The sequence below is a fragment of the Poecilia reticulata genome, chromosome 13 (genome assembly GCF_904066995.2).
Source record: "Poecilia reticulata chromosome 13, P_reticulata-male-v2, whole genome shotgun sequence".
Classification (NCBI taxonomy): domain Eukaryota; kingdom Metazoa; phylum Chordata; class Actinopteri; order Cyprinodontiformes; family Poeciliidae; genus Poecilia; species Poecilia reticulata.
In genome coordinates, this window is record NC_088842.1 from 13088467 (window position 1) to 13102050 (window position 13584).

Sequence of the window (13584 nt, forward strand, 5' to 3'; positions counted from 1 at the left end):
TTGTTGGCTGTGAGTGGGGTGCTGTGGGGAGAGTGGGGCTCAGTGTGACCAGGCAGAGGCCAGCGTCGCAGGCAGGCAGTGGAGAGAGTGCTGTGCCGCAGAGACGTGCCCGGGGTGGATAAACCATGCTCACTGAGCGGGAGAAACACTCTGCCCAGGACACAAGATGAAGGTAGAGAGGAAGCCCTCCTCTAAACTCAGCAACTTCAGGGACATTCCTCCACTGTTGACGCTCTTCGGCCTCTATCTCCTCCTCCTCCTCTTCACGGGTAGGTACCGATATTTGCCGTCCAGTCAAGAAAGTTAACCAAACTAACAGAACATTTTAAACAGTTGTCACCTGGCAAACGTGAAGGGTGTTGACTTTTTTTACATTTTTTATCCCTATCGTCATTCTTCAAATGGAAGTAAGCGAAAGTTTAAAAATAGTCTAGGAGATTTTGCCTTTTGTGTTCGTGTGCTTTGTCTCTGAATGGGTTCGCTGAGTTCCCACTTTGTGGCCAAAGGGAACTTGAAGTGGCCATTAAGAGAGTATATGAAGAGGACAATACCAGGTCAAGAGAGATGATAAAGAACAGTTAATATGTTTAAGCGCTCGTTCCAGAGGACTAACCGAGTAAAATGCATTTCACAACAGTACCATGGGCCCAGTTTACCCAAGCAGGCCAGATTTGGTTAGAATCACTGGATCCTGTGTCTATCTCCAGCTTCACCAGTGACAAAGAATTTCTCTCTGTAAGCCTCTCTCTCTCTCTCTCTCTCTCTCTCTCTCTCTCTCTCTCTCTCTCTCTCTATCGCTCGCTCTTTTCAAGGGAGGAAACTCATTGCAACAATCGTGCCCTTTGTGTTATTGCCTTGGCAACTCTTGTCAAGGGGACCAAACGGTTACCACAGCAATGAGGCGATGCCCTGCTAACTGCTTCTCTGTAAAAGAGCGCCGCAGACTCTCCCTCTCTCGCAGGCTGATCTCTCCATCACTGGAGCCGAACAGTAGGATGCCCTCCATCAGGCTCGCAGCCAATGTTTGGACCGCCATGTGTCCGGCTACGGCTGAGTTATGGCTACCTCCACTGTGAACATAATAGCTTTGCTTTGTTTGGTTTCCCAGACAGGGCTCCACTGTAAAGGTAAAATGTGACTTACATTATAAAGCCCCCCCCCCAGGAGGCGGGCGATAACAGGGGAACACAAATCAAAATTAGCACAAGCCTTGTTCTCGCTCTCTGAGAGGTCATGAGAAATTCCAGCAGCGAGTTCCTGAGAAGCAGATTAGCGATTGAGATGTAGAGGATCAAATAAAAACAGGCATGCGTGTCATTAAGTCAGACTCTGGAGCAACTTCGCCTCACTCACTGAAGAGGAGGTTGTTATAATCAAAAAAAGAGAGATCTTCTAAAAAGTTTCACATCTTTTTAAATGGCATTCCCTCCTCACCCCTGCACAAACTTTTCATCCTCTCTTTTTTTTTTAATTACTCGTTTCCAACACCACTCACGTTGGCCACCTTCCAAAATGAAAAAAAGTTGTTTGTGATACGAGAGGTAAACTAATTAGTTCAGGACAGTTGCTCATCGTTGTAGGTGTGCCAAACTTGCCACCAGGCAAGAAATATGTAGATGATTTGCTGTCGATAACAACACAGAGACCGAACAGCGAGCGACTCTTTCAGATAGTGTGGGAGCATGCACCATCAGCAGCTATCTTTAGAGTACATGTTGGACTTTGCAGATCAGCTTCGGGGTCTGTAACGCAATATGACGCACTGAAATCAAGCAGGGGCAAAAGAAAGGGACAATATTTCAGAAAAATGAATGTTTCTATTGTACAGATTAAAAACAAACAGCCATACCAAAGGAATGCTCCCTTCAAAGTTTCTTTGTACCGATTTTCTTACCTCTTCCTTGTGTTCTGCTATTTTTGTACAGAGGAATCCAATTGTTCTTTTATTCTCTTTAGAACTCCCTGTTTAATTCTTGTTTAGCTCCGTCTGTTTTCATTTCTCTTTTTATTATTTCTGACCTTCCCTCAGTTAATATGATCAGATTCTTCCTCTGCTGCACAACATTCCCCCAACTATTCACAGCTGGTTCTTGTGCTACTCATCAACAAGTGACAGCTAAAGCCTGTCACTTTCCTCGAGAGTTGACAGAACATTAATCAGAGAAGTAAGCAGGAGGTCTACAGAGACTCTGGAGGAGCTGTAGAAATCCAGAACTCACATGGTGTTTTGGTGATCCGTTTCCTCTGCAGAGACAGGCAGGCTTGTCATGCATGACAAGATCGTGGATATAGCTAAATGCAGCGCAATCCTGAAGCAAAACTGATTTATTTTGTGAAGAAAAACTGAAGGCTCACATTCCTGCAGGATGATGATCCTGAAAATTTCAGCCATATTGGCAATGAAATGGTGTAGTTCCAACAATGTTCATTTTTTACATTATTTCACTGAGAATCTGTGACGACATATAGCAAATTATTATGAAAGACAATGTCCATTGGATCTGAATGAGTTTCAGATATTTTCTAACCCAAATCTTTCAGTCACTTAATAAATAAGAGACACATCTCAAAAGATCTGCAGCAGCAGCCGCATAGAGATGATTCAGCAAAGTGTTGATTTAATGAAACTTAACGCAGCACAAACACACAAACACACTTTTCGGAATTATATGAGTAAAATGAAAAAAGTTTACTATCCCCCTCTTCACAATTAAGAACCATGTTGCGATTGCCTGTCACATAAAATGCCAATGAAACGAATAACTCTGTAGCCTTATTGTGAAAAAAAATATATTAAGAAGTGAACAAGGTCTGAATACTCTCTCAACCGCACATTTTTCCGTCAGCTCATGACCTCACCACTGTCTCTCTGCCCTCCAGGTGAGGCACTTGGCGTGAACGTGACCAGCCAGACCCAAGTGGTGAGGGGCACGGTGGGCAGAGAGGCCCTCTTGTCGGTCAGCTACTCCAGCAGCAGCGCTGACAAGCCTGTCATCAAGTGGCAGGTCAAGAAGGACAAAGTAAAGCCCGTCACCGTCGTTCAGTCAATCGGCACAGGGATCATCGGAAACCTGAGGCCTGAGTTTCGCCACCGAATCCAGGTGTTCGAGAATGGCTCCCTGCTACTCCACAACCTGCAGCTATCAGATGAAGGGACGTATGAGGTCGAAATCTCCATCACAGACGACACGTTCACCGGAGAGCACGACATTGAGCTGACTGTGGATGGTATTCAGACTAACTTTGTGCACCACATTGGTTTTAAATAATATACCATGCTATTTATTTTTAAATAATATATGTATGTGTATATGTGTGTATGAAAAAAAACGGCGTCAAAACAGTGTGAATGCAATATGGGTTTATGGGTTGAGTTAGAGACTTTCCTATAATAAGAAATTAACTCTCAAACCCACTATACAAGTGCAGCTCAAAACAGAATATCATAAAAAAAATTTAATATTTTTTGTCACTTATTTTACACAGTGGAATAGATTAGTTGATCTTAATAATATAGACGATAGTCTACATTCCCTGTGAGACACAATCATCAAAATTGCAAGAAATACAGGCTTAAAATACTTACCGTACTTTCCGGTCTATAGAGCGCACCTGACTATAAGCCACAGCCACAAAGTTAAAAAAAAGAAAAAAAAAACTGGAAACGTATTAGCTGCCCCAGGCTATAAGCTGCTGATATCTCCGCCATATGGAGCTAAAACGGTCTCATAATTCACAAATGCACAGACTAAGATTCACAAATGCAAAAGGATCCACAAATGTACAACTGTACCAACTTTCATGCTTTTCAAGGTAACAATAATTGTACATTTTTACTAAATCTGGCTAATTTAGCAATACACTATACAGACATCTTATTAGACTGGGATCACAAAGACGGTGATCACTGTAATATTTAGAAGTACTGTAAAAAGGTTGTAACAAACCATGGTTACGTGCAGCAGTTCTACTTCCCTCCTGTACTGCCACATTCATAGCCTTCAACTTCTTCAACTTAAAGCTGCATCATATGAGTTTGAAGAAATTTCTCCGTGGTGCCTGCTGCTAGCATGTGCTTGTTCTAAATGAAAATTAGTGCTTTCTTCTTTGATGTCCAATTTTGACTTCCAATGATTCACTTCCTGCTATAGAGCCCCCCAGTGGTTGAAGAAAAATCCACAGAAAAGCCGCACCGGGCTGTAAGCTGCATGGTTCAAAACGTGGGAAAAAAAGTAGCGGCTTATAGTCTGAAAAATACTGTATATAAGTGACCAAAAATATAAAACTGTTTCACCATGTTCTGCGTCTTTGTGCTGTACTTGTACTTTGGTCCTGTTATCCTCCTCAGTTCCTGTGTCAAAACCTTACATCCAGATGATGGCTTCTTCCGTCCTGGAGTACAGCGAGCACTTCCACCTCCACTGCTCCCACGATAACGGCACAAAGCCCACGTACAATTGGCTGAAAGGAGGGAAGGTGCTGACCAATGACTCACGCCTTCTGCTTTCACACGACCAGAAGGTGTTGACCATCTCACGCGTCCTGATGTCCGATGACGACGTCTATGCCTGCACAGTGGAGAACCCCATCAGCAGCATGAAGAGCGTCCCTGTTCGCCTCACCGTCTACAGTAGGTGACATGTTACTCTGCCAGAAGCCTTACTAACGCAAGATCACAAGAGGAATGAGATGATGGACAATCAAAACCTGTTGCGTTGAGCTGGGTGATTTATCCAAAACGCATCAAAGTCTTGCCTCAAAGCATTTTTTCAGCTCTAAAATATTTAAAGTGGAAATATCTGAAGTATTGTGCTTGAGTGCAGCACCTTTGAGCAGTTGCACTGAACACTGAATATTGATTTATATGCAATTTGTTTTCATTTCTTATATTGGTTTTAATCAATAGTTCTTTTAATAGGCTTTTTCAGCTTCTTTTAAAGTTTTCCGCTGACTTGTGACTGGTTTTTGACAAATTTTCTTTACAGTCTTTGTGTCCAATTGTGACAACATAAAAACAATTAGAGTGAATAAATGTGAGACAGAAGACAAAAGCAAATACCATCCATCCATCCATCCATCCATCCATCCATCCATCCATCCATCCATCCATCCATCCATCCATCCATCCATCCATCCATCCATCCATCCATCCATCCATCCATCCATCCATCCATCCATCCATCCATTTTCTTTACACCCTTGTCCGTAGTGGGATCGGGAGGGTTATAAGCAAATACTAAGAAATGGAAATGTTACACGAATGAAAAATATGCTTTTTGAAACTACCCATTGTTACTTGATGAAATCCCTAAAATATTTTACATTGTATTTGTTCCTATCAATGTAAATCTGCCCATTCACACATCAGGGATAATAAGAAGTCTAACATTTTAAGCTTAACACTTTCAATGTTGTTCATACTAACAAATTTTAATATACTGCTCAAAAGAATAAAGGGAACACTTAAACAACACAATATAACTCCAAGTGAATCAAACTTTTGTGAAATCAAACTGTCCACTTAGGAAGCATCACTGATTGACCCGACGAGGGTCCCCGTTGTCAATCAGTGTTGCTTCTTAAGTGGACAGTTTGATTTCACAGAAGTTGGATTTATTTGGAGTTATATTGTGTTGTTTAAGTGTTCCCTTTATTTTTTTGAGCAGTGTATTTCTCAGGAGAGAATAATTGCTGGTTGGGTATTATATTTACAAATTACTTTCAACAACAACAAAATTGATCAGAATCAATGTTTGACTCTCCCTGGTTCAGTTAAATGAAAATCCCAGATGCAGAAATGTATGGAACAGAAGTGGCAGCTTTTGTCTTTTTTTTTTTTTTTTTATGAAGAGTATATTAATCACTTAATTTGAATGGGTTTATAGCAACAGCAGTATAACAAAAGTTATATTTTAAATATAAAATAAGTTATATTTTATATATAAAATATAAAACAAGTTTTATATTTTAAAACTTGTTTTAAAGCAAACAAGTTCTGCATGACTGTGAGCTCTCATGAGTTTTTTTTTCAAACTGGCTGTAGAAATAAATGAACTTTAAGGATGTTTCCTAAATGCTGGTTCATTAACTTCTAGCTAAAACCACTAGCACTTGTGGGTGATCACAACTTAGGAATGAGTTTGAGCTAAATAAAATATTGATATTTAGACTTATTTTTAAGTTAGCTTAAGAAAAGGTTTGCAGAGTTGTATATTTTTAGGTAAGTAGTTCTTAAGTACCCCTCCTGACCCCACTTAGGGACAAGGGTGTAAAGAAAATGGAAGGAAGGATGGATGGATGGATGGATGGATGGATGGATGGATGGATGGATGGATGGATGGATGGATGGATGGATGGATGGATGGATGGATGGATGGATGGATGGATGGATGGATGTTAAGTAGTTCTGTCTTCAGAAGCCTTTCATTATCTCTGAATTTAAAAAACAACAACAAAAAACATACATGACTGAGTAGAAAAGCAGCCCTAGTTCAAGTAAGGTCTTTATAAAACATTCAGAAAGCTGGAAGAAAGACCTTACTTTACAAGTGTTCCTACAACAGAAGCAAACTATACAAAATCGAAGTGAGTCTCAGGACTTTCAGTACTTTGTTTACAAGCCATTCATTTTTTCAGGGGCCCATCAAAGCAATTATCAACTCACGGCAGCCAGTACACATGCATGCCGGCCTCCCTGACAATGTTGTTTACGACGAGTGCAAATCACGGCTGTGTCCGTAAGAGCGACGCCTCGGAGCGGCTGTTCTGGGGCGCCGGGGCAGAACTGCAAACCGAGGCTGGGAGAGATGGGCGGGGAGCGTCTAATCCAATGAACGAAGAGCTATTTGTGAGGAGGGAGACGGGAAAGGAGGCAGGTGGGGAGAGCGCTTTGCCTCAGTGAGCCTCAGTAATTCTGACTTCATTATTGCTGTGCTGTTGTGTGATGCATGAGCAGATTGCTACAGGCCCTCCGACATGCCCCACACTTCCTCTGCATGCACAGCAGCGCCACACAAGATCTCAGAGTGACTCCCCTTTTTGTCCAAGCCATGCCAGTAAGACAAAAAGAAATGCAACAAAAGAACTGACCAGAAAGGTTTCAGGTTTAATTACAGCAGCTACAGTATATTTAAAAGGCAGAACTTTAATTACACTTTTATTAATGCCTTTCTTTCTTTCTGCGTTTTCCTTTTTTCTGTCTACCACTCTGGTTCAGGACGGAGCTCGTTATACATCATCCTGTCCACCGGGGGCATATTCCTCCTAATCACCCTGGTGACAGTGTGTGCCTGCTGGAAACCTTCCAAGTAGGAGCTGTTCTTTTATCTTTCCCCCCTTTTCCTCTCTGCCTCTATTTTTTCTTCTACTCTGAGAGGCTTTGATAAAGCAAACAATAATGTGACAAGAATTTCAAGTAGTTTAGCTGTGAAGTGGGGGAAAAAAGCCATGATATTTGCTGTGTCTTGAGTTTATCAGAAAGTTTAAGTTATTTATTTTTTTTAGCGTAAGTGGATGTTTCTTTGGTGTTTGTTGCAGAAAGAAGCATCGACCTGTTCCCCAAAGAGCTCCTATCTACATGGAGCAAAGTGAAAATGGCCATGATGGTGAGAAACTTTATTCTTTTTTTAAGATGTAAGGAAGATTTAAATCATGTTATTCTCGATTTGGAAATAGGTTTGATCCAAGCATCACTAACCAGTCAGTGTAATCCCAACTCCTTGTAGACTAGAGTCTATGTTAGTTAAAGCAGTGAGTCCTCCTTTAACAACACAGTGTGGTGTAATTACTGTTGGTGCGTATTTAACAGATAAATAGGGTCTTAGTGGAAGTACTCTACTGCCATCTAGTGGTTGTAGTTAAGCCCAGTTATTCTTAAATTGGTTTGCACAGTAAATACGCAGATGTGTATGCGTTGTTGGTGCTATATTCTGCTCTGTTCATACATATCTTAAAACTGAATAAGTACTTTATATTCTGGTAAATAAATTCAGGAAATAAATAGCATAGCTAAAATGAGAAGAGTGTCAATCAAACATTTGTGACCAGTATCCAGTCTCCAGTGTTTGTATAGCCTTGACCTCCTAAAACCAATTTTTAGCCATTTCTACTTACAGACAGAATTCAACAGAATTCAAATTATAAATCTTGTTACTATGAATGGCTATGATTTATTTATACAAGGAAAAGAGACAACGTTGAACTGCGAGAGTGAAGGAGCAGCCAAAGTTTAAACTTGTGTTAGCAATCAGCACAATGACCTCAGTCAGCAGCTACAAACACGACTTTGTGTCGTATCCCCTTCTAGAACGCAGACACTTACCTTAACTCTGACATTTCCAAAAACGTTGCCAACATTTCCAAATCCAGTATGTTCCAAAAAGTATAAAATAAGAAAACTTTATCATGACACGTGCAAATCATTAGTTTGCCAAGTCAACAAAACTTCCTCAAGGTATGAACCAAAGTTCTGTGACAGACAACTTCATTTTGTAGCTGAACAAGTTGGGTATGAAGCTGCCTTGTTTGGAAGACCTGAATACAGGCAGGCGTGCAGGAGGAAGATCAAAGTCCTAATTAAATAAACGGTAATACTTTATTTGAAAGGGGGTGAATAAGACTGACATGACACTGTCATAAACATCACATAACTCCTGTCATGAACATGAATAAGCCTTCATGAATATTTATGACTGTTGTCATAAAGCGTCATTCGGTAAATTATGAAACTTTTAATACAAAGTTGGCATTATTCAAAATGTCTTTGTTATGACAACTTGACATTAACCAAGAAATCATTACTGATATAAATTTGTTCTAAAAGTATTACTGATTGCACTTTAAAAATTAGGTAACTTTATGTTATTAAAGGTAAAGTTTAAACAGTCATGATATCTTGGTTAATGTCAAGTTGTCATAAAAACATTTTGAATAATGTCAACTTTGTATTAAAAGTGACACTTTATGACAACAGTCATAAATATTCATGAAGGCTTATTTATGTTCATGTCAGGTGTTATGTCATGTTCATGACAGTGTCATGTCAGTCTTATTCACCCCCTTCAAACAAAGTGTTACCAAATAAACTACTAAAAGTACAGATCATAAATGTACATGATAAATGTACACTGATTATTTCTGTTTTTATTTTAATTATGTAAAGCACTTTGAAATGCCTTGCTGCTGAAATGTGCTATACAAATAAAATTTGATTGATTGATTGATTGATAAACTACAGACCAGAACTACTAAAGTACCAAATAACAGCATTACTTGATTATGCCTAAATCATGTAACAGGATTGTCTTTTGCAGTTGATGTGGTGCCAAAGCCAACCACGCTTGGCCGAAGGAGCCCCATGCCTCTTTATGTTCTCAACGAAGATGTAAGTCTCTCATTTATTTACAAGGATTGCTACGTCTTCATGTTATCTCTGTGAGACTGAACCTGACTGAAAGCATAAAGCAAAATCTAACCATGCCCACAGTGGCAGCATCCTGTTGAGTTAAATATGTACATTCATAATGTGTAACCCATAAAGTGCTGCGTATTTCTACTCATTGTTTTTTAAGAGATGTGCAAGTTTGTTTGTTTGTTTGTTTGTTTGTTTTACTTAAAAGAAGAGTTACATAGGAATTTTAATTGTCAGATTGTTCAGACATTCTTTGGAAAAACCGCATCAGACCGAGTCATAAGAAGAAAACTAGGACTAAATTCGTTTAATAAAAGTTTTAATCTGAACTATTTGAACTAGTTTACTTTTTTTTTCACGTTAGACCCATTGGGATTTTATAGGATGAACATACACAAAGTGACAAAATGTTAAACTGAAGGCAAAAGATAGATGTTTTTTATTTTTTTATGACAACCTGAAACTTTTATTTTGTGGTTGTATTCAGTCCCTTACTGTTGAATAGAATAGAATAGAATAGAATAGAATAGAATAGAATAGAATAGAATAGGCAAAATATTTAAATTTTAACCGAAAAAACTGAGTTAAACACAATTATCACGTGTATGTTTTTTTCCTTTTGTTATCTCAGGAGACTCTGGAGCATCTGGAAGAATCCTCTGGCAACATTGCTGTCCAATCAGAAATTAATATCCCTGCCACCTATGTTCCAGTCCTCCCCCCGACCACCAACAGAACTGAGAGGCCGATCTGGTCCACGCCCCGCCGGTACCCCCGCAGCCCGTCTCCGCTGGCACAGCCTCTCCCTCAGCCCCTGCCTGCTCCCCTGCTGCGTCCCGTCTGCTCTCCGGCTCGCTCCCCGGCGAGCTCTCCGGGATCGTCCCCCCGCAGTTTCAGCCCGGTGAGGAGGGTCCGTCCTCCAGTGGGCATCCCAGTCAGCCACCTGCCCGTGGAGGCGGACTGCACGGAGCCCAGCGATCAGACTCTCAGCTCCTCACCGCACTGACAGCCGTCTGGAAAATAGTTTTCACCCTGAGATATGTGAAATGCATGTTTAGTTTGGGTTCCACACTCTAGGTTAGCAAATGGGTTCTCTTCTTTTCTTCTTTTTTTTCCCTCATTTGTTGGTATTTATGACGCACTTCTTTATCGCTATGCACAAAAAACAAAAAAATGAAGATTCTCTCTTAAATACTGTTCAGTGTTCTGGTAAATGCAGATCTATTTGTTTTAAGATGGTAAGTTTTTAATTTTAAAAATATACAAAACAGAGTCCCAGCCATATTTATTGGCATCCATAAAAGCCTTAAATTAAATTTTTATGTTATTGCTGCATTTTCGTCTCACATTAAGCAGTTTAGTTAAGCCAAATGATTAATCTGAGTGTAATTATTCAGTCAGGAAAATAAATCCCATGTTGCAAAACAATTGTTTCAGTCATACATATTTATCAGGCATCTCTGCTGTCGGTCTCATCTCATAGCATGTGAATAGATCAGATCATACATAAAGAGGGATATTATTTAGCTCGTTCTTTTTGCACATTACCCAGAATCCTGAACTGTCTTTTCCACCTCATAGATTTTAAGTTCTCCAGATTTTTATTTAATATATTTTTCTCTATGTTAAATGTGATGCCATTCACTCTAGTAAAGTTCTCAGGGGCTACGGAAGAAAAATAGTCCCACGCCATCATAGATCCTCCACCGTACATAACAGTGGAGGTGTTTTTCTACTATTTCTTTCTTTAAGATTCTCCAAGTATAAATACATTTTAAAAAATGGCTCCAGTTAGATTTATTTTAGGACAGTTGTTTGGGTTGGCACTAGTGATTTTGTTAACAATTGCTTCTTAAGGTATTTCCTAGCACTGAATAAGTACACACTCATATCAAAGGTCAATTTAAAAAAAAAACTGCAGAACAAGATAGGGTGCCACACTTAATGCGGCATCCACACAAAATGTAGTCAATAGTTTTGTGTTTTTTAATTATTTGCTCTTTGTGTTGTTTATTTTTCTTTCAAGGCATTAAACACACATTCTATTTTTTTCTCCACATTAGGTCACTTTATAACATAAAGATAAAAAGAATATTGTTATATGTTGTATCTTCTTATGTACTTTGTGACAATAAATCCCGCAGCTCCTGCAAGTTAAATCTCCTGCTTTATTTTCTGAAGCTCGCTTTAAACAACCAAACATATGACACAATGACATGTTTGTTAAAAACATCTTAAATTTCGTTTTGCCTTCGTTTGTCATCCTGAGAAATTTGAAAGTAATTTGGCTGGCTTGTAATGTTGTTGTAATACCTCTTTAGTCCATTAGGTGTCACCAAAACATTTCAACCGACTGGGCTACGCTGCATGAAAAGCAACTCTTACAGGATTGTCTGAGAAAAACAAACTTGAATTACAAGAGAATAAAGCAAAATGCAAAGAGGAAAAGAACACAAGAAGTAAAATAGAAATTAAACACAAAGGAAAGAATAAATGAAATCCACAAAACTGGTCCTTAAGTACTTGTACTTGTTTAATTAAAGAAAAAGTGAAGAGGTAACAGCACAAGTAGCTCTTTTAGTGGCTTCATCTAGGAGAGAAGCGCAACTAAACATGAACTCTAAGCAGGTAGTCTAATTTATACCTAATAGATGTCAGTGATTGATTTTCATGTTTATTCAGATTGAGACATGATTTGTTGTACGTAGTGACAGTGTTATCTTTCAAGCTTTCATTTTTCTCTTTTTTTTATTCAAAAGTAAGTTTTTTTCCCCAACAAAAATTATAATAATTTGATAGCACCATGTTGAATTCACGCGAGTTATCTTGCTACAAATTACATTTTTGTTTGATGATCTGAAATAACAAATGTGACCAAAAAAAAAGAAAGACAAAACAGGAGAAATCCCCAAGAGGACAATTCTTCGCAGCTCCGTCTGCATCAGCTGTGTTAAGAGGGAGTTCTGTATACCGACTCTGTTGTAAATTGAGCTTTTGTCTTTAGCGCTGTGGCCCCCGGGTCCTTTTGTGTGCATGTTTGTGCATGTGAGTCCCTGTCGAGCAGCAGTGAGCAGTCACACCGGCAGATTTTTTTTTCTGCCCCGAATAAACAACCCAGTCGCACCTCAAAATAGTCACTAGCAAGAAAACTAAATCTGTTGACTTGCCTCCAAAGGCTTGAAATCCAGTTCAAATACATGTAAAATAAACAAACATAGGAAATAACACTCTTCTTACTACATTTCACAGGAAAAACTCACTAGAAGGTTCTAGAATTGCGAAGCTAATTTTGACGTTTTTGATATCTGGTGCTTTCAAAGTGATCCATCCAAACAACATACAAGATGTTTTGAAGCATCTGCTTTCATTATAGAAAAAGAAAAACACTCTAGGCTTTACCAGTTTACAGACAGATGTGTACATTTCACATCTGTCTCAACAGGTTTCATAAATCTCAGGTTGCGTTTTAAAGATTCTCTACTCGGCGTATGATAAATGAGATGAAGTTGAGTAAATGTGATTGTGAATTGGAAAGCAGACACAAACTTCAGTATTGTTAAAGAGAATAATTTACCAACTGTGCTATTAAAAGCTCAATATCAAGAAGATTTATTATCGTTTTCCCGTTGAACAAACTGTTGTTTGGTTTTGACTCCTACTGCAATACATGAAGTGACTCGGTGCAACTTTGCGGTGCAACTGACAGATAACTTATTTTTTCCAAGGCTCACAATACTTGCTTGTTTGTGTTGCCTTGGGCGGTGAGATGTAAGACCCACACAGCGAGCCCCTTGATTGGTGTAAAAATAACATGCAAAAGCTTTCATGCTGCTTTAACTATTCCCCCTCTGGAGTCAGACACCAGCTCCTCCACTAGCTTCCACAGGACTAACGAGTATAGATAATGGACAGGCTAATACATGCTTCAAATGTATTATAAAAATCTAACATTGTATTCAACCCTCCTGAACCGATCACTAAATGCTTCACAGTGGGCGTAATTGAATCTCACGAATCCACCTCTTCAATAAAAGCTTCTAAAGTTTGTTAGAGAGCGCTAGGAAACCAACTGCATGATGAAGATTAAGGGCAGAGACCAGGAATAGAGCCTACCAGGACATTTTCCTCCACCTAGCATAAAGGAAAAACAATCTTCTAAGAGGCCTATAACTCCA

At 39.3% G+C, this 13584-nt stretch overlaps 1 protein-coding gene across 3 annotated transcripts; it reads left to right on the top strand.

Annotated features, from left to right (window-relative positions):
- On the top strand, positions 1-11562 carry hepacama (hepatic and glial cell adhesion molecule a). Of its 3 annotated transcripts, XM_081615048.1 has the most exons (8): positions 175-269; positions 813-1127; positions 2881-3228; positions 4349-4630; positions 7217-7307; positions 7537-7604; positions 9297-9382; positions 10041-11562. In XM_081615048.1, the coding sequence occupies exons 2-8, from the start codon at positions 1058-1060 to the stop codon at positions 10413-10415; spliced, it is 1320 nt and encodes a 439-aa protein (XP_081471174.1). In that variant the 5' UTR covers positions 175-269; positions 813-1057; the 3' UTR covers positions 10416-11562. The 3 variants fall into 3 exon arrangements, with proteins under 3 accessions (XP_081471173.1, XP_008423889.2, XP_081471174.1); XM_081615047.1 differs by lacking the exon at positions 813-1127 and having other exon boundaries at positions 1-269; XM_008425667.3 differs by lacking the exon at positions 813-1127 and having other exon boundaries at positions 3-269; positions 9312-9382.
- The last annotated feature ends 2022 nt before the right edge of the window (positions 11563-13584 follow it).

What these genes read in the sequence shown, in the direction of transcription:
- hepacama (XM_081615047.1), top strand. Translation starts at nt 167, where the DNA reads ATGAAGGTAGAGAGGAAGCCCTCCTCTAAACTCAGCAACTTCAGGGAC. An exon ending in GCCTGCTGGAAACCTTCCAA is followed by an intron (nt 7,308 to 7,536) that starts GTAGGAGCTGTT and finishes TGTTTGTTGCAG; the next exon opens with AAAGAAGCATCGACCTGTTC. An exon ending in AAGTGAAAATGGCCATGATG is followed by an intron (nt 7,605 to 9,296) that starts GTGAGAAACTTT and finishes ATCATGTAACAG; the next exon opens with GATTGTCTTTTGCAGTTGAT.